Consider the following 21,592-nt stretch of genomic DNA (forward strand, 5'->3'; position numbering starts at 1 on the left):
CTCCTTATTATAGCTCATGTAAGCTAAGCATAACAGTAACAAGGCAGTTCTCAAGCATGAATATATATATATATATATCTGTATATGATACCTTGATAGCTTGATAAATGAAAAGCTGCTAGTAGAGCATTATATTTGAAGAAAAACTTACATTTAAAAAAGCAAGCATACTGGGCCCCAGAGAATTCAACTAAGTGGAATTTAAACTAACCTAAATTTTAACTGAAGTGATACTAAAAACACTACAGTGAAATTAATTTTTAATGTCTTTGGGTGTTTACATATAGCTTAAGATTTTGCATGGAGATTCTTCTCTCTTGACTAGTAAGCATCTTGCAAACAATTGTGCAAGGACATACTTCTCTACAGCCACTTAAAGCCTGACCAATACCAGGAGCACAAACCTTATTATCAAAGCTACAAGTTATCCAGTACATTAAAAGAGAGACTGCAGATATCACTACAAATTATTGATCAATAGAAGTGTGATACAGACTCCTTGGTATGACTATGTAGAAGTCTATGATGATACAAGATGTGTGTTGCCTCTACTGTTGCCAGTATGGATTCTGGGGAAGGTGGATTATAGAGAATCCTGTGATTCCTCTGAGTTATGTCTGGAGACAGCAATTAAAAAAAAAAAAAAATCCTTAGGAAATGAGTAATACTAATCCCTGTAATCTGTACAAGATTGACCCAGAGTTCTTCTTAACAGAGTATTTCAGCATGACTTAAATATTAAGTAATAACAAACATAAATAATGCCACTACAGACTTAGTCTTCAATACTTTCATTTGTTTAAATGTACGCACAGTAAATAGCCACTAATGAGCTCTACAAAACATCAGCAAAAGTAGGAGTAAGATTTTTCTTTCAAGTGATTTAACAAAAGGCTTCTATTGATATAAGAAAAATATGCATAACTAGAAAAAAAAAAACAAACACCATGATCCAAAAGAAAATGTTTCTATGTCTCAGGAATTAAGAATCTTAGTTCTATGAACAGTGCTGCTGAAATGCAGAAAATGGGCATCAGCTGGTATTACAACCCACTAGGTGCAAGTCACAAAAATGAAAGCTCTAGAACATAAACAATGGACCCACTTTTCAGCTTTCTGAATTTTTAAATTATTGGAAACAAAAGGCACAACTCCATCGTGGGGATTAGATATTAAGTGTGGAACTCCTTGCAATAGTATTTTGTGGGTACAAAATTATACATGGGTTCAATGGAGAATGGTTAAATACAGAGAGGATAAATCCACTATGGTTACATAATACATGGGAAGCATCCAGAAGGACCTTGGGCTTAGGAGGACCTCGGGCTACAAATAGTTGAAGGCTGTAATGACATTCTGAAGAGGTGTCACTATGCATTTTTTTTGCAATTATGCATTTTCCAAGGGCATTCATATTTGCTCATTGTCAAATATGATACAGAGTAGATAAAACTTTACTCTTACTCAGACCAGCCTTTCTAATGCTTTTTATTTTATGTCCTTCTGTTTTTGTTAAACTTAAGAGAATTTATTCACTTGGGTCTCTGACAGTTGTGACATATTTTCACACTACAGCTTTGTATCTTCCCCAGACATGGCCATCTTTCCCTACCTTCTCATCTGAATAAGTCCAAACTCTCCATGAACCCTCTGCATAACTCTAAGGACATAACGAGTCTCTCACTATGTAAAAATTAAACTATGGAAAATAATTTCTATTTATACAACTTTGTATTTAGAGCTACATCACAACTAGAAATACAAAATGAACACTCATACACAGAACTTGTACAACCAAGTCCAAAATTAGGTATAAAATAGTGTTTCTAATAGATTTTAAAATAAACCTCTTGACAGTTTCAATTTATATTATTTGCTATATCCTGAATTTGTGCAATTATTTATTTCTATCGAAGCACAGAAATGCTTCTGAGAGCAAGGAAGAGTTCTAATTTTTTTTCAAACTTGCCAGTATCTTTTTGAATTCTTATCTAATTACAAACTATCAAAGTAGCTACTGTATAGAAGTTACTCAATGAAACAGAAAAAAAAAGATGTAAATATTTCATCTTTGTTTACAGTAAGAATAATTCAGTCATTCTGAAACCATTCATGAAAGTGTCTCAGATTCATTGACTAATTCATGCTGAAAAGAAGATTTTTGGGACTAGGATCAAAATTCTGGAACTCATCTCCATTTTAGACAAAATGATAGCAGGTATTCCAGAACGTGGGAGATTTGAGTTCCCTTTTCTCCTTTCACTAAGTGGCATCGAACTTTCATTTTCTGCAAGAATACTACCCCTGCAATGTATTCTGATATGTGTTTCTTTTACATTGTTCAGCTAGGACTACTTAGTTAATTACTTAATGAGCATGACTGACCCTACCCTAGTTGTTGGATATTCACCAAAGGTACAGAAGGCTCATTTTCCCACTCATATAGGCCATTTTTTCAGACAGTGTGGAACAAAATAAGAAGAGACATTCATTACAGCAAATGATAGTAGCATTACAATTGGATAGCCGAGAACAGCAAACAGAAAAAGATGTCATTGAGTTACATGCACAGAGAGTAAGAAAGAGAAATAAAAAGTGACTTTTATTTCAGAATGGTCTTAAGACAAAACAGATAAAATTCTTTGTTACTGGCTGGCATGTAATACAGAGAGGTTTTTTGTTTGGTTGGTTGGTTTGGTTTCGTTTTTTTAAGCTGGAGGTCACTAAGTATGCTCGGAGGACTAAAATTTCTTTTAAAACAACAAGAACATTTTTGCCATTTCCTTCAGTTCTAATCATCTTACACAGGTCTCAGAAATACAGTTGGTGAGCAAAGCTTTCTAAAGGATACAACAAACATTCCTGTCAGGAGGAGTAGCAGTAAAGCGATTAAATATTAATAAAAGGACATGATAACAGCAAAAGAAAAATAGATTGAAACGTAAGATAGAATATTCTAAAAAATGCTACAATAAGTTTAAATGCATTCACCGAGTGAAAGAAAACTGTACTGCAAACAATACTGTGAGGAAATGAAGACTGAAAATCTCCTAGTGCTCATTTCTCATAGTTCTCATCTTGCAATGGCAATTCTCACTGACGAAGTTTGCATGAGTAGCCCTCCAGAGCCTGGTCAATCTTATTTACAAAATGTTCAAAGGAAAGATAAGGGAACAATACAAGGTATATTGACAGCCTAAAGAATAAAATGATCTGTCTCTGCAAATGGTCCCACTACAAGTTAAGGAGCTGTTTTGCTTTGAGCTTAGTAAAACAAAACAAAACAACAGAAAACATCAAAAAAAAAAATCAAACCAACCAACCAACCAATCAAAAAAACAAACAGCAAAGCAAGGAGTTGACCAAGATGACAATTAGATAAATACGAGTATTGCCTATGGTTACTGTGCTTCTAGAAATGCCTAAGAATTGTAAATGAAACATCAGAGAAAATATTTTTTCTTTTGACTTTACTTGTCAGGATGATTATTATAACTGGAAAAATGCATCAGATATATATAATTAAAATGTAAATTATACTTCTACTAACAACTGCTTTCATAACCTGTTCCTCCAAAGAAGCTCTTTAAAAGTTCTGTATAGAATTACTGTTGAAATATCCAGTGTTCCTTTAGAAAAATATTTTATGATGTGATGAACCACTGTTACATGTCTGTAACAAAATGTCATCTCATAAAAAAAGAGGACACGTGCAACTAAGTGAAGTGTAATAGGCTTTTATAGCACAAATAGACATGTAGACAAACATGCATACAGATCCTTATGTTTACTTTAGGGGCAAAAAGAGCCAAAGAAATAGCTGATAGCTGAAGCTGATTGCAGCGTAGCACATAGTGGTCCTAAGGATCCTGAGGGAAATTTTCTCCAAAGTAAGACAATCCCTAAGAAACTCTCATCTCCAGCATTATCACAGCATTTCCCTATTTCCTATGTTCCTCCTTGCTGGATTGAGACCTAAGCATTTCGGTTTTCAAAATCAGTAAATATATTATACATCTTACATGGGATTTTTCTGTCTCCTGTGTTGGCAACAATTGCTAATTGGCTTTATTCATAGTAAGCAAATACTGTGGAAGAAAAGAGCAAATCGTCTGAAGGACAGTCATTTCAATGAAAAACAGGCACGCACGTTGCTCAACACATGCCTGTCCACATGTGGTCAGATGCTTCAGAATTCAATCTGAAAAGAGATTAGCTCTTCATGTCATTTCTTGTTTCATTAACACATCCAATGCTATATCTGACAACAGGGCTTAGAGACCCATCTGCAGCTTTATTCCTTCCATATGCCTGCTTTAAATTGTTTTGTTTTCAAAGTAGTTTACTACTGACTTAGCAATCAGAATGTCCATGTAGTTAGTGACATGTGCGACAGTATGTTTGGAGAGCTACAAAGTGGGTTTAGCCCAAGTGATTCACTGAAGTCTGAGAAAAGACTGCAAGATAACATTGTATGGGCATTACTGAAGAGCTAGGTAACACTGTCAGGAAGTTTAAGTCGGAAAAATATAACTAGCTCCAACAAGGATCTTTAAAGTTCAGGTGGCATGGGATTTAGTGGCTTATTGTATCTAACGTTTAATGCAAGCACGAGTACAAAACATCAGTTTCTTGTAAAGTTATGTTGGTTTTGAATAGAATGACAGGAGCCAGTTTCATCTACAGCTTTCCAGGCATCACCTTGATCTGTATGCTATCTGTTTTTTAGACATTATACACTGCATGTTGACATATTTCTAGCAGCGAGATATATTACAATGAGCTACTTGACGTGTGTTGTTTTGAAACTGGAAGGTGTAAAGATAATACCAGTTAACAAATAGTAGTTTATAGTATTAAATAACCCTACCTTTCTCTGTTCCTGTGGGACTGACTGTATCTTTGCCTTGGATAGCTGTGCAAAGGCTGAAATTAGAAGCAGTAAAACGAAGGGCAACATAAGGAGGCCTTAACTTGCTACATCTGCTAGACAAATTAATTAGAACAACAAAAAAAGAATTTGTTTCAGACAGTACTGAATATGATCCCCAGTAGCAGTTTGTGGAACAGCTACTATGTCTTACCAATTGCACTCAGTTGAACTTGGCTATAAATTGAAGAGAAAAAAGCAGGTAATCTTCATAGATGAAAAGACTCAACCTGTTTTGAAGAATGCCTTGGTAGATTTTGTTGTAATGTAACCACAAAGATGATGAAGAATTTGACCTTCTCAGGCTTAATCAATGATAGGTAGGTAAAGGCTCATAATACAGGTTTTTCAGATGTTTCCTCACTGGAGGTGCAGGTGTCCATACACAGGAGATGGAAAAGCTTTATTTACCAGCATTTGTCAAGTATGGTTATTTCATTACATGCTAATACTTTCCCTTTTCTCTGTCACTGGAAAACCACGTGTTCTTTTGGTAATTAGTGAGGTATTGTTACCTAAAAACACCCTCTAGCAATAAAAGGTTTTTTTCTTTTTTCTTTACCTTCCTTTATTTTATGTTTCTCTTCTAGTAATTCCAAAACTTTTTCATAATTTAAGAAACTAGGCTTGAAGAGTCTACATAGACATCACAGTGTGATCTTTCCATAACTGATCTTAATAAATTAGATATTTAAATACGAATGTAATGTTGACAAATATGTGACCTACCTCAAATAGCAGCTTTGCTAATGTCACATAAAGGAACATTCCTGCAGCAGAATAAAATTTGACTGTAACTAGAAAGGCAGGAGAACCAGGAATTTTAGACCAGACCTCTGAATCAAGGTTCTAATACTTTCTAGCAGCCACGAAAAAGAAAGATAAAACTGCAAGCTTATCTTGAAGTGTAGAGCTGCTTTTGCTTCAGAAAAATCAGGCTCGTGAGAAAAAACAATGTGATCAGATATTTACTTTAAAGAAAGATCTAAAGATGCTTCTAAAAGAAACCTAAGGTGGGACTCAAATATTGCTTTTTCATTGTAGAAGAGAAAAATTGTTAGTCCCCATTTTGAAGACTGAATTCTCAAATTGTACATTCTGGGTGGTTCTAAGAACAATGTAGCCTTCTTAGATAAATAATGTTACTCAGAAAGTCAGAAAACAAGGCATGTAAAAAGTGTAAGAGCTACATTAAGGTCCTACAGTGGAGACAAACTCTGTAACTAAGAAATAAACTCAGTAAATACCTTTAGGTACCACACCAAGATGCAAGAAAAACTGTATGCTGTTTTACAATGAATGGTATACAGAATTTACTGAAAATGTAAAGATTTTCATGGACTGAAAATTGATTACAATGTGTTTACCTACAGACAACTGCTGACATTTTTGCTGCATACATGCATCTGAGTACAGATCTATTTTCTGATCTGAAACAGAACAAGAACATGTGCAGAACTGTCTTTTTAATTTCACAGCCCAATTATGCTCAGTACAAGAAGACATAATGAAGTTAATACGGGTTAGAGAAAGATCCATTATTCTGACTGGTCAAGCAGAAATGAAAAATAAAATAATCCAGAGTGACAGTTTCTGCTGCAAGTGTTGATTATGCCAAGCTGACATTACCAAGATGGCCATGATTTTGCCGCACTCAGTCTAAGATTTACAGTTTCAAAAGAACTTCATGGATGTATGTAACAAGGCATAGAGCTATGGTATTAGAGAGGTATCTGCCTGAAAGCCCAGACTGCCCTCTTCTGGAGTGAATGTTCTTGCACATCTAGTGGTCTTTGTTAGCTGGTCAAAGTCATATGAGGAACATCTTACAAATGAAACCATCACTTGATTATCAGGTCTTCAATACTTCATTTGTGTAATCATTCAAAAAACCTACTAAACATGTATTCAGATGATCAAGATAATTAATAGAATCTCGCCATGACAGATTTACATACATAGCGGCTTCCTTGTGCAATGGAGTGGAGTCACTTTTACTACAGAAAGTTTAACGGTAGTAGCTGACATTATTTGGATACACTGACCTCTAACTTGAGGTGAAATGCAATGCTATGATCATTCACTCTGAATTCGATTTACTTCTATGAAGTCAATGATTTTGTGGCAAATAAAGCTGTGAAAACTGGCCATGCCAAAGCTGCATTCACAGTCTGCCCTACATATACTGGAGTGAGAAAAGAGTTTCCATAAACTTATTGCAGGTTCTTCACCAGTTGAAGTTCAAAACAAATAACAGAATCTTTATCCTTACATTTTAGTTTCATGCAACCTGATATTAAGGTATCTTCTGCCATCCATGCAGGCAACATAAATGGTTTTGTTTACACTACAAGGCCATCTGATCCCAAAGCTAAAGCACATACCTACCATTATATGCAGGCTGTTCTCCAGCTAATTAATCAGAAAATGTAGTCATATGCTGTCAGTCAGATAATATAGTGCTGCGGTAGAGTTCAGTGGTTTTTTTGCAGGGAACTAGTAAACACCAAAAGTAAAACTGTGATGCCCAAATATAAGGAGGAATTTTCTCTAATTTATAAAAGTTACAAGAGATAGATTCTTCTTTGGTAGCAGACCACGGAAGCAGAGGTAAAATAATGATTTTAGAATTTAATTATTTTTTTGTATGCATCTCCCACTTTCATCATGAACCATTGCAAGTTTCCCCATCAAAAACCCACTAAAAGCACTGAAATTGAGTAGGGAAATACTAAGGCCATATTCAGATGGCAGCTCTTGATTTAGAAATTTCGTAAAAACCATTTTGATTGTTTTGAAGAAGGTGACAGAAAACTACTAGCTGAAATTACTATGAAAATGAGTTCCTTCTGTACATTGTTTCTTTCTGGTCAACCAGAAGACCCTTGACCTCGACAAGCATGAAAAAATAATTTGTTGCTTTTTGCCAACGATGCTTTTAAAAAAAAAAAGAGAGACATAAACACCCAAGAATATAATATAGATGGAAACACTCAAACATGCACAAATCCTCAGCTGTTACTGAACTAAACATTCTTTTAAGGTGCAGATCTTCCATGAATTTTCAGAACAAGTTGGCAATTCAGAGGGTTATAATCAAGACATATGATGAATTGTAATTGTTGTCACTGTAGATCTGCAAAAGGAACAAGGAACCTTTCAGTGAATATATTACTTAAACAATTCTAGGATAGAAACCATCTGAGAAGAGGAGGAGGAATTGCACTTCTACTATAATGATTTCATTTCCTGATAGTAATTGAATGATTTACTTATGGTAAACTATACTCTTGAGAAACTTGTAAAAGATGTCCAGAACTCCAGAATCAGTCATTTTGCCTTTGTTAATTTTTGCTCAGCTTTCTAGGCAGAGACAAGAGGAAATTCAGCTTCCACTCAATCCTCAAATCAAATCATCCACAAATTAGAAATGTAGAGTTCTAATAACCATGAGATTATCTTTCCAATTTCAGATCAAATGAAATGCAGTGATTAAAAGCTACTGAGTGCAGTCCATTGTAAATTTAACCAAAGGAGATAAAAGTAAAGCAAATCCAGATATGAGGAATAACTTAACCAGAACTGTGCAACAGCCCAAATTTGGAGAAGTTCATTATCTAACTCCAATGAATGTTCTTTTTATTTTCTTATTTTTGCTTTTAAACATCAAGACATATTTAGTATCATTCAACTACTCAGAATAACATTACGACCATTGAAGAGAATTAAAACAATAACAACAAAAAATCCAAACCCCTAAAGAATCAAATGGCCCCACAACTAGGAATAAAAGATACCATACAAATTCATTATTTCCAGTTGGGCTTGAAAATGTTTGCTATATCCATGCATATGAGGACATCCTTTAGTTTGAAAGATGACACAGTCAGTCCATGAAAAACAATATGAACAACCTCTGATCTTTTTAACCCATTCTTCATCATAACTGACAGAATATCTCACTCTTATTTCACAACAGTTCTTTAACAATATAGTTTTCCTTTGATCTAACTATGAAATTGATTTTGTGACCATTTAAAAGCAACAGTTTTCAGAATTTTCAACCCCTACCAACCAGAAATGTACAAGATTCATCTCATCTGAAGACGAATGCTACAGAAGCCAACTGATACGTCTGTACTGAATTTCAACATTTGCATTATTTTTTTTTATTTTATAGTAAGCTACTTCTATTAAGATCTTAAATATAGTATCCCTTTAAAAGAAACAACTACATCTGCAGATCATATAAACTAGCTATCAAAGACATTTATTTCAATACATCAGTCTTCCCAAATATTATACCCTTCTGCTTCAGGTTTAGCCTAAATAAAGCAACTTGCATATGAAATCTGAAGGGATATAAGTAGCTAAATGCATTATTTACTGACACTTTCTTGCTCTTAAAGTTTTAATACTTTAATACTTTTTAAAGCATTTTCATTAAGTAAACCTGCATACACATAGAAAACCTACACAGTTACAATCACGCTATCACTCTATTCAAGTCTTCTCATCAGAGCAAATATATTATAGTTTGTCTTTAATGAATCCCATAACTAATGCAGAAATAATGTTACGTTATTTAGAAATCTTCCCTTCCTCATCTTTACTGATGGTTAAATAATTATTTCTAAGTACATTTTTTCAATTTAAAATTCATATTAGAGTATGTTGACCACTCAATGATGAAAGTACATATGTACCTGAATCATTGTAATTTCAAGAACTACAATACCTAAATTCTGGGTATTTCTGTAAAACAAGATCTGGTTTATTTAAAACATAACATTCAGGAAAAAGTATAATTTAATCACATTTGTCATGAAATACCAGAACCCTTTGCTGAGCAGCAGAAAAAAGAAATCAGGAATAATTTTGTGTGGTTTTGATAAGTGTATTTCACTACCAAGCACAACAGCAATTCCAGCTTAAGCACACAGACCTATAGTTTTATATAGCTTTGTTGATAGGCAAAGTAAGCTTTATTTTCTATACCTGGAACCTCTCGCTCTTCAACACTGTGTTCCAGAGATCCAAAGGAGTAGTTAGCCGGACTGATTGCAGGAGTAGAAATAAAACTTGTACAGCCAATGGATGAGTTGATTTCAAAATAATTGTGGCTGTGATTCATTCGGTGAAATTCCAGAGAAGATACTATTGATGTGCGCTGCTTGGGCTACAAGAAAAACAGAAGTTTGGCATGAAAAATACAGATGTTTTGTGTAGTTTTCATTACTTGACTTCTAATAAATTTACCCAGGATTTCTCTCTTTTTACTGTTTTTATTTGGTTTGAACAGTACTAGTAAAAATCATTTCATATGACAAGCTGTGGTAATGTAGAGATAATTTTCTTCCAATATGTAGATCAATCTTTATTAGAAATAAATGCATGTCTTCGTTCTAATCAATTTAATTCAAAATAAAATAGGGTTTTACAGTAATCATTTCAATCATCTTTTGATAAGAAAGGGAGCTCTTCACCAGCTGCATTGCTGGGTACATCTTGCAAAACAACTAGACCGCTGACGCCTGTATAAAGAAATTTACAAAATAATACCAAGCACTCATCACTCAAAAGCAACCCTCTGCTGTTCATGCAATTTATGAAGGGCTGCCTTAAATATTCAAAGACTGACATGTCTAAAAGCTTAAAAAAGAAACATGAAAATCAAAATTTCTTCATGAGTTTTCAAAGAACAGCGAAAAACTTGATACTAGTCTGTATCAAACATTTACTTTTGAAGTGGACCTCTGCACTGACCGCATTTAAAGGCTCTGGCTTAGACTGCAGAGCAGCTTCAGAGTGTGAGAAACTCACTCTTTTTGGGTGGGTCTACACCATAAGGTATGATATAGACTGTACAAAATGTACTTCAACTCCTTATGGCCTTTTGACCACAAGACTGGACTAAAGCCAACCTAAATTAAAACCAATGAAACCTATATAGTGTGATCATCAGGTCAGCAATAGCTTTCTCTACACAGATCTGTTCCCATTGCTCTGCACTACTTGTAACCTTAGTGATCGGTGTCGTGGACTATAAGCCACAGACCACTGATGGTTTGCTATGTCATGCTAAAGTCTGTCACAGCACTCATCTGGCTCCATACGCAAAATATCCTAACTACACAATGCTCCTTGATGTTTCAAGGCCAATGACCTGAAACATTAAATGCCTCCTCCAAAACACAGGAGGTCTTGCATCCAGATGTATAGCTATCTGTATATTTATTTCATGCATTTATATATACATAAAATATATATCCTGAGACATATACTTCAGGAACTGCTGCTTTAGGTGACTAAAGCTGGGAAAAGTAAATAGAAAAAAGAGAGTAAAGGGTGCTTTAACTTTTCTTGTTTTAGCATGCCAGGCTTAACAGATCAGAATATTTGTAAAGGTCAAGAATTTGGTACTTACTAGTGTCAAGACCAAATTACCGCCCTGGGAGCGATAAGAACATCCTCGAACCATGAAGCTATTCACCTTACTTAGAACTACCTGTTAAAATACAGTCTATCCCAGTGCAGTAATTTTCAATTTGGTGTGTAGTCTATTTCATTTTTAGGTTATGAGTCCTGCAATGTTTGTGTTAAAAATAAAGAACCAGAGTGTATACACTAAAAATTCACTCTTTCTATTGGTATGTCAGACAAAAAAATAGACTTAGGTTTGTACAGCGTTGATTGTTTGTTAAAGTCGTGTTGGGCACCACGTGAATTAACTGTGTCCTGTTAAAACTGAGAAAAATCGCAAAGGGTAAATTTGGGCATTCATCTGGAACTCATCTATGGCCTATTGAGGGGATTTACTTGCTTTAATAATTAAAAACAGCTTCTGCTTTGAAAGGCTGACACCTAGGGCTAGTAATTTCATGGGAGGGTTTGATGAACAGGGACAGACTCCAACATCAAACAGTCTGGTTAAAAGTCATTGTTTGGGACCTGAGCCAAAACAACTCTCTGATCAGACCAAAAATATTAATGTGTATTAATTAAACCTAAACTCCACACTTTTGCTAGACAACAAATAATTAATCAATGACCTAATTATTTCTAAGACTGAAAAAGATCTTCAGTTATTCAGAAACATGTTCCCGGGCCTTTCCCAAGCAACGTTGTTGTTGTGCTTTTCCAGGAGCTCAGCTTCTGAATTGAGAAGGTGCCCCTTCAAGCACCATGTTGTGCATGATCTCTGGTTATTCTTAAATTGAGACAGTTCATACCTAAAAGGGTAGCTGGGATGGTCCAGCTCTGTCTTCCCAAGCAGTTTCAAAAGGAATTGCTTCTGGCCTTTGTCCAGACAGGCCTTCAGCCGCTGGGTGGCCCTTTCTTGGAATCAGAAAGCAGTATCTGATGGATCATACAGACTTTTACTAACTTAAAGCTGATCAGCTGTTTCACTACCTCTCAGTGTAGTATTACAAGCTCTTCTAACATCTTTTAAAAGTTTCCTAATAAACACTTGCAAGGTCTTGAGTGGCATAGAGGGGTGAAACAAACCAAAAAAACCCCAACTATTCTGAAGCTTCTTTTACAGATCAATTATTTTGCAAGTGCTCACAGATTTTAAAAACAGGTCCATCAAGAAATAGCTATGACTTGCTCTGGAGACACGGGTTAGTGACAGAAATTGAGAGTGATTTTCAAAGATGATTATGGAAGCTAGAAACATGCTTTCTGTCTGCTCATGTCAAAATCCAAATACAAAATACCTACTGTATTATTTTGAGCTTTGACATTATTATTATTAATTCAGAGAAACGTATCTCAGTTTAACACATTTTTCCAGTCTAAGGATTTTGTACAGAATCTCACACAGCCTCTAGTGCTCTACAGCATAACACTTCTGCTATATTGTCTGGAGTTAACAAGGTCCATCTGTCAACATGCGCCAATAATTTTTCTACATAATTACACAGGAATCTAGCATCTGAGCCTTTGTAGCTAAGTAGAGGAGCCTTCTGCACCTTTACTGGGTCCTGTAAAATGTTATGTTGTTAAATTATGTTAGTTGTTCATTAATATATGCCAAGAGAGATGCAGTAAACCAGTTTGTGTTGACTGCATGCCTCTGCCTGTGTCTCTCTAAAGTACAGTTTGCACAAAGATGGTAGAAAAAAATGGATTATTTCTACATTTAGGATAAATTCCGTTCCAGATTTAGATAACTAAATTTATAACGTAGCTGTTTATATCTATACTGGATATCTAAGCTCCCATTACAGTCAACTGAGATCTAGTCAATACAATCAATAGAGTCCAGAGAACAATTCACCTCACCCTAGTCACTTGCCTTAATACATGTATCTGCCATCACTGGAGATGCACTGGGGCATCCCACCTGGCCTTCAGCTGCCACCAGAAGAGTGCAGTTCTCCCCTATGTAGGTCCTGTATTATACCTCACAGCCTACATGTGCATGTCCAAGACACATTTATGGCACCCCAAATGACATTAGATGTTTATTTTTAGTAACTGAATTGAATCTTACATCTCTGCTAAGCATGACAGGAGATAAGATATCCGAATTAGACAAAGAATCTTATGTACAGACTGTATCCCACCTCTAGCTCACATGTAGACACACTGGATACCTTACTTCCCTTGTTATTATAGAATCTGGAGACAAATTCCAGTCTTATTGGCAGAATTTGTAGCCAGCAATTAACAAGTCACTTACTGGAGTCTTGTACCTTGGTTTCTTGGATTGCATCTGCCAAAGCCACTTTTAAATTATATTTACCAAGATGTCCCCAGATAGGCCCTGAATAATTCTAAGATTATTTACTGCATGGAATACCAATGAAGCCAGAGGTCAAGCTTTTATAGCTGTGGAGATTGTGCAAACACAAAACTTTGTCCCAGAGAGATGATGCTTCCTTTAGGCTTTCCACCAAAGCCAGCTTTGTCAGTCATTACATGTTTGCCTCATACTACTCAGAAAGTCTGCATACACTTAGATAACCTTTGTGAAATCATAGCTTACTTACAGCTTGACTTCACCCCACTAAGTATGCTACATAACCACACACAGATCTCTCCTTAAGTAGATTTACTTTATTCATTACATTAATGTATTTAACTTACTTATGTATAAATATATTTAATGACTGGTTTTGTTTACTTCAAAATGTTTCTTCATTACTATCATCTCAATTGTGATGACACCAACCTAGAAAACTGTCCTGGTTTTGTTAAAAACAAGTTTCTCTTTTAGTGAATTTGCCTGTCAGCTAAAACTTTCATATTAGCTGCATTTTCCTGGAAAACCAGATGCATATTTTGGTAAACACAGCAATGGAATGAGGGGTTATTGATAAGGACAGATTCACATCTCGCGAGAGGGGCAATGAGAAACAGGTGACCAAGAAACTGACCAACGGAGTATAACATCCCATTCATGTGAATACTTCATATAAAAGTGGGCGATCACGAGGATCTCGTCCCTTTTCCTCATGGCTGACATTAGGAGAGGACCTTGCTCGTCGTCCCTGTGAACTGAGGCCTAGTGAGAGACTGAATCCAGCTCCGGTTGGCTGCAGAGTCTAATCCAGGACTTCGGGTGCTGGCTCTGCAGTTGCTGAGACTTTCAAGATTGGTTTTGCATATTGTGTATTATTTTCTCTATTCTTATTAGTAGCATTAGTAAAACATTTTTAATTTTTCCAACTCTCTTCTCTCTGTCCTTCTTTCCCTCACGATCGCCTGTCCTGAGTGGGAAGCGGGGAGAGGGAGAGGCTGAAGGGGGAAGGGGGCGGGGAGAGGAGGTTAACAATACATCTGCCACGGTTTTATTGTCACCCCGCAATCAAACCCTTGACAAAAAACCTACACTATCCTAAAACAGCATACTAAATCAGGTTAATGAATAGACCTTATCATCAGCACAAAGGCCAAAATAAATCAATGTAAATCTCTAAAGATATTGCAATAACAAGATTTAAATAACTTTCAAATCAGGTCTGATAAGAAGAATATTTTCATATTTTCATGTCAGTAGCAAACATCTACCAATGAAAGATACCACTTTGAACACTGTAAATAAGGAGAGGCATCAAAATACACATACTGAATTGCCTTTCTGTTTAAAAGGCAAGTAAGAATTTATTTAATGCTCCCATGAATGGAAGCTCCATGAATATTCAAGGCTGCCATGACTCACATGTAACACTATGAGCATGTAAGGGATCATTCATATATTTAACATAACATTTAGCAGAGGGACTAGGGCAAAATTCTGTTCTCAATTTAAAATAAAAATATTTATCTAACTTCGGAGTCCTCTGCAGTATAAGCTGTGACTCCACCTTCTCTTATCCTTCAGATTTGTGTACATAGCACCATCACAATATTTAAAGAATTAATTCTTACAATGTTCCTTTGCACTATGGCAGAGCTATTAGCCCCATTTTACAGGTGCTGAACTACGGTACAGACCTCTCTAAAGTGATGTGCAGCTCATTAAATACTGAGAACCAATGAGATTAGAGGACACTCTGCAGTGCTCCTGCCAAATTCCAGCTTCCCTACATAATGTAAAAACTGGTTTCAGTTGGCTTATAGCATGTAGAAAACGTATGATAGAACAGAAAAGTGAACCTGTGTTCTCAAATTCTAGCCCGCACATAAAATACAGACTTACTAAAGAAAGTAGGAGGCTGTAGCCTGTTCTCCAGGCTCATGTCACATGCATAACACAGTATGAGTGTAGACAAGTGGCCACATAAATCCCTTATTTGGTACCTGCTCAGATGATTTGATTCTTCTAATTCTCTGATGAACTCAGTCCTACTTCAGAAATTTTCCTTTCTCTACCTTCCTTCTTTCTTAAGATCCCATTCTCTTTCTACACACTCATCTTCCCTTTCACTCCTTTATTTTTCTGAGTTTTCTCCTGTCTAGTGTTATATTCCCTCCAAAACTTCTTATTTTACTCTAAAACACCCTTCACAGTACCCAAGCTGATTCCAGTTCTATTTGGTCTTCTAAAACTTGCTTCTCTGCTTTTTTCTGTGGTTTTGTCATCAAAGTCTCTCAAATGGACTCCCTGATGGTCCTATCTCCCACTGACTTCATCAGTTACTACATCCCTCTCATTGTCCTTCAATGTATCCAATTTAAACCTCTGCCCCCCCTTTCAAATACAACTTTCACAGCACTTTTTTTCATTTCTTAGTCTCTGTGTTCTGTTTCAACATCTCAATATACCATCTCTGTTTTTCTCTTTGTCTCTTTTGTTCATGTACACTTACATAAAATCCCATTATGTTAATATTTTTGTTGGTAAAATACAGCCTGTGAGAAAACGGGCTTCTTCACTTATTCCTGCCCTCCGTATCTCAGTTTTGATTTGCAGAGATCAGCAGGTCTGATACATTCTCATCAGTAAATGCTGCTGCCAAGAGTTATTTGATTTATAGGATCTGAAATGAGATGATCAAGTGGCCCTGAAATTGCAAAAACTGGAGATTACAATGGATCTGGGTTTGATTCATCTGTGTCACCTACAAGTGAAAGATTGCACTGAACTGTTACTAGATGCCTGAATAAATTATTCTGTGAAGCCTCGAAATTTCATATTAAACAAGCTGAAGATACATTGTCTTTTTAATAAGGTAATCTTAAGGCAATCTAATTTTCTAATTTTTTTCATTTCATTTAACCTTATCTTAAATTATGACTACAATTAAAAATGATGTATAGGCAGTTTCAGGACTTCTCAACATCTTAATTTAGTTTATTGCAAGCAGCCACAACATGGAACTTACAAGCTCATGGGAATTTAAAATAAAAAAAAAAAAAGAAAAAAAGAAAAAGCAGCAATAAATAAAAGTTCTTACTGTTATTTAACTGCAGATCCTTTTCAATACTAAATGCATTTTAAAACTAAATTCCTTTTTAATGGTATCATAGTGCCTAAGTTCTGGGAATTTCTGTTTCATTGATTTTTAATTTAGAGAAAGACACCTCTTTCATCCTGCATGAGGAGCAAGTGCTTACTTCTTTAAAACAATCTCAGGGCCCATCAACTTATATTGATCATTTCACCAGTAGTGACACACTCAAGGAGAGCAGACACATAGCTCCTCCCTGTAGCCTGTGGTTAGAAAGTCATGCAATGTGAATCTAGGTACCGTGTATACGAAGTGCTTTCTGTTCCTGTGGTTTGAGGGTTCTCTGTGGCTGTTACAATAGCTCCTCCTTTAGTTCTCCATTGGAGTAAGTAACTAAACGTCAGCGGGCTGCTGCCCCTCTTCTATCTTCCACCCCTGGTCTTATATCAGATGACAAATCAGACTGGGAATAAATAAGGAAAAGAACTAATCTTCTCTGAGTTTCCATTTTCCTTGTCTTCTGCCTTCATTTTAATTGCAAACCTATTGTTTGTGAGGTATAGCAGTCCTGAATGCTAAAAACTGTAACACGTTTGTAGTCATTTCCCTCTTTGACAGATGTCATCAGATTTTGAAGATACACCATTATTCCTACACTTTTGGAGAGGGAGAATTGTACAGGACCAAAACTATACCCAGGACTGTGTTAACAATTGAACAGTACAGATGACAACCTTCCAGAGCTCAGTAGCCTATTTTACTAGTGCAGATGTACAAACCTACCTTTTGGCATCTGAAATAGCTTTATGCTCAGGATTTCACCAACTGGGTCTGTTACAAGTTCAGCTATGAAAAATATTCTAATCATATGTATGATTTTTGCTTATATTGAATCAGGAAACAACCTAGAGACATAGGCAACCAACTTCAGCCAAGAAAACATATGCATGTAGAAGTGGTATTTTAAAAACATAACACTCTTGACAATAAGGAGCGTTCTGCTTTAATTTCTACTTGTGCTTTAGTATCCTGTTGAACTGCAATTAAATGCACTCACACATACTGTTTGCTGTTTTCATTAGCACTGTGTATTGGGTAGATGTGTTTATGTTTTCATATTGTCTCAGCTCTAATTAAAATAATCTAAATAGAATTATGTTTTAGAGTTACTTGTCAAAGGAGATCTTCTACAATGCATCTCTTTAATAATACTTTGGTTAATGTTGTTATTAAGTACTCACAATGCCCTAAGGGATTTTTTTTTTTTTAAATATTCTCCTCTGGAGCTGTTACTTGTCTTCTACCCATTATTTCTGCGGTAAAATGGGAGGGGCAGGGGCAATCAGTCCTGTGAGACAATTGCAACCATAGCCTTTTTTGTAATTGGTACTCAGCATTTCAGAATAACAGATTTTTATATTGTCTGTCCTGTTTTTGGAAAGAAATAGGTGAATTGCTAACTACATCTTAATAGCATTTACAGCATATCTTTTACTTGGTTTCTCTTCTTCTTCTTTTTTTTTTTTTTTAAGGGCTATTTAGGAGCTTTATTTATCTGTTTGATTCTTTGTTTATTCATTTCAACATCATTAGAATGAGAAGATATCAAACTGTGTGCAGTACATTTACACAGACTCTTAAAAGGTATACAAACAAATATATATATATATATATATATATATATAATTTTCTGAAATATATCTCTATACCTAGAATCAAGGTCATTGACTGCTGCCAACTACCTTGAAGTGCTTGCAGCCCTAATGGTTATCTGCAGCCTTGGAAACACTACATAACACAGGAGAAATTTCCAGACCAGGCACACTAATGATGAGGGCTGAATCTGCCCACCTGTGGACTGTTAAATACATCTTTATTTTAGTGGGTTTTGGGAACACTCATTGCCTATCAAATGTTCAGCACTTTCCAGAATTTCATAAATCACGCACAAAGGGGTGGCTTTTACCTTGGAAAGGAATGGTTTGATTCCCTCAAAAATTATAACTCTCAGTAAAGTCTTTTTTATGTCTTATTTGTCTCTTGTCCTAAACATAGACACAGCACGTGGTTGCACAAAGTCCAGCACCAAAACATACCCAAAAAATAAGTGTGCCCCCGAACAGGAAGCATAGCAGGCCTGCACAGTATTTCTCCATGGTGACTTTCCTAGTTATTTCCTGCCTGGCTGAGCATGTTGTAACTTGGGTGCAGCACAGAAAGCCGTTCACAGGAGAAAGAAGGTCCTTACAGCCCAGCTGTCCTGTGATCTCATTCAGAAAGTGAGTGGTGAGAACCTATTGCGTAACTGTGTTCCCCAGCCCTCCTTTTTATAGTAAAGTGCAACAAAGCAGACTTCTTGTGTCACAAAACCAGTTCAGTAGATGCATCATCAGCCTGCAGTGAGGATTTCATGAAGTATGCAGAGACAGGCATGCACCAACTCAACCGAAGTATGCCAAGGGATGCATTTCAGAGAGGAAGAAGTAAGGGTACAGTAGTGGAGTGTTGACAGAGGAGAGGAAGAAGGGTTATTTCACCATAGGGAAATACTGACACTAACCCAATTCAAAATCCTGTTTATGGAACAATTAATTCTGAAAACGTATTTTCTAGAACTGTTAATTTCCAGAGATGCCTCTAAGGTGATTTTTCTTGGTTTTGTTCAAAGTAATGCATGCACCTAAATCCAAAAAGGATGAGATATAATTTCCTTGAATATAAATTACTGTCACTTTTCAGGTCAACTAGAGTGTTTCTGGAGCACAAATGTCCTATAGTCGGTCTGCACATTCATGTCCAGGCTGCTACAGGAGGTGGAATGTCATGGTCCCTGTCTTCCCTATGCCTAGATGAACTACATCTACATAGTTATGCCAGACTCACTGTGCATGCACAAAATAGTTGTACATTAAGCAAGGCACACCTGGTAGCCCAAACAAGTGGGATAGGGTCTATCAGAGGCTACAGGTGTCCTGCAAGATTCTATTGCTGCATGCAGAAAAATGAGACAATTAATTCTGTCTTCTAATATTTAAACTATTATCTTCTATTATACTGCTAGATGTCTTAGCCAGAGGAACAACGAACCATAGATGGCATTGTAACTTTGTCTGAAGAGGTTAAAAAAGATTAATAGAAAAAAAAAAAATGAGTAAAGACAGCACATCCAAACCCACAAGAAAAAAACACATATTTTAATAAATAGGTTACTGCATATCTTAGCAATAAAACCAGCAAGAACAAGATGGTGAAATTTCATTATGTCAGAAACACTGAAATTTTCTGTTCCTTTGTATTTCCATCAGAAGCCCTCTTTATATCACCGAAATAACACTCCTAAGGTATTTAGTTATTCACATAAAATAGGAAAAATATAAATTCATGATGGATTAAATTCAAGTTACTTTGAAATAATCCACATTTAGACATCAAAAGCTGTACCTACAGTTAGCTGTTTGAAATATATCTTAGAAAGTCAAGAAGAGAATATGCAAATTCTGGATTACATTTAATACAGAATTTAAAAGGTGAGAAGTCAGAATTCAATGAGAATTGGCCAATGACCCATAAGTGAAAAAGGTCCTCTTTTCCCCTTTATGTATATCGCTTATTTGTTCAAATAGAGCTGAACGAATAAATAAGGAGAGTCTTATTAAGTTGAGTGGCTAATACACGAAGCATCACATGCAGTCTAATTTTGTTCGGGCTTCATCCAGACTGGGAGCTACTGGAATTGTGGTAGAACAAGTTCAGTTTTACTATCCCTTTCTAAAATTTCTGTCTGATAATATAAGTTATATTTTACTATGTATACCAACATAACTAAGTTAAACTTTGAAAGCCTAAAACCTCAGAGGATTTTAGTTAACTCATTAACCTACTTGGTCTCCTACCACATCTCAACTTTTTCTTCCATGAGCTGTTAGTATTATGTCTTTAAACTGTATTACTTTTTTGAAGTCTTCATTAACCAGCAATTCTTGACTTATAAACTTACTAAGACTTGTCTGGACAATCTGGAAAAAAATTATCAAGTGAGTCAAACACTGAAATAATTGCTTGTTTCTTATCTGCATATATGTAAATAGTCAATCAACTATCTTTTTCAGAGACTGACCTTGTGAAAATTTGAAAACAAACATGTATTTGCAAAATCTTAGATCACAAGTAGAAGCCACAGGTAAGGTGCACAGATAAAAGAGTACACAGATGCCTGATTTACTATTCAATGTGCTAGCTTCAGGACTGGAAGCAGTCGAGGTGGGTGGCACTGCAGCACTGAACTTATTACTGCCCCTGAGATCTGAGTTAGTATCTCTCCAGAGTGCTGCACTGTGCTGTTTCAGTTAAAATAGGCTTTGGCTTTATTAACAGTACATTGAATAGAACAGATTAGACATATCCAAAGAGAGTTTTAGGTAGTTTTTTCAGAGAGCAATGGAATCGCAGAAGAGATGAGTGGTAGGGTCACAACAAACACAGGTTTTTCACCTCAAAATTCATCATAATTAATGGAAGAAAGGATAAATTCCCAGAAAAGTGAGTGGAAGGTTGGGGCAAAATAGAAATTCGTGATGGCATGTTTGTTTGCAATATAAGAATGGGAATAATTAGGGCCAGGTTAAGAGACAGCTAGAAGGAAAAAGACAAAACAAGTTTGAGTGGACTCTGGGGAATCCCTTAACTGTCCATGACCCGGACCCCTCAGGGTTCACACGTTGTGTATGAGATTGTTACTGTCGCACCCTTCCCAGCTGTGGGTACTTCCCCACGGGCTGGCAGTGCAGCATCACAGCCTCCCTCCTCTTCTGGGAACTCT

General features: G+C 36.0%; 1 protein-coding gene across 7 annotated transcripts in view; it reads right to left on the minus strand.

The window, feature by feature from the left end:
* ANKS1B (ankyrin repeat and sterile alpha motif domain containing 1B) overlaps positions 1–21,592 on the minus strand; it is a 436,612-nt gene that overhangs the window by 258,470 nt on the left and 156,550 nt on the right. For all 7 annotated transcript variants that reach the window (XM_071800411.1, XM_071800380.1, XM_071800388.1 and 4 more), the window contains one exon: positions 9,929–10,109. In XM_071800411.1, coding sequence (XP_071656512.1) covers positions 9,929–10,109 — 181 coding nt within the window. The remainder of the gene's footprint in view (positions 1–9,928; positions 10,110–21,592) is intronic.

Source organism: Patagioenas fasciata, chromosome 1, assembly GCF_037038585.1.
Source record: "Patagioenas fasciata isolate bPatFas1 chromosome 1, bPatFas1.hap1, whole genome shotgun sequence".
In the NCBI taxonomy this organism is placed as follows: domain Eukaryota; kingdom Metazoa; phylum Chordata; class Aves; order Columbiformes; family Columbidae; genus Patagioenas; species Patagioenas fasciata.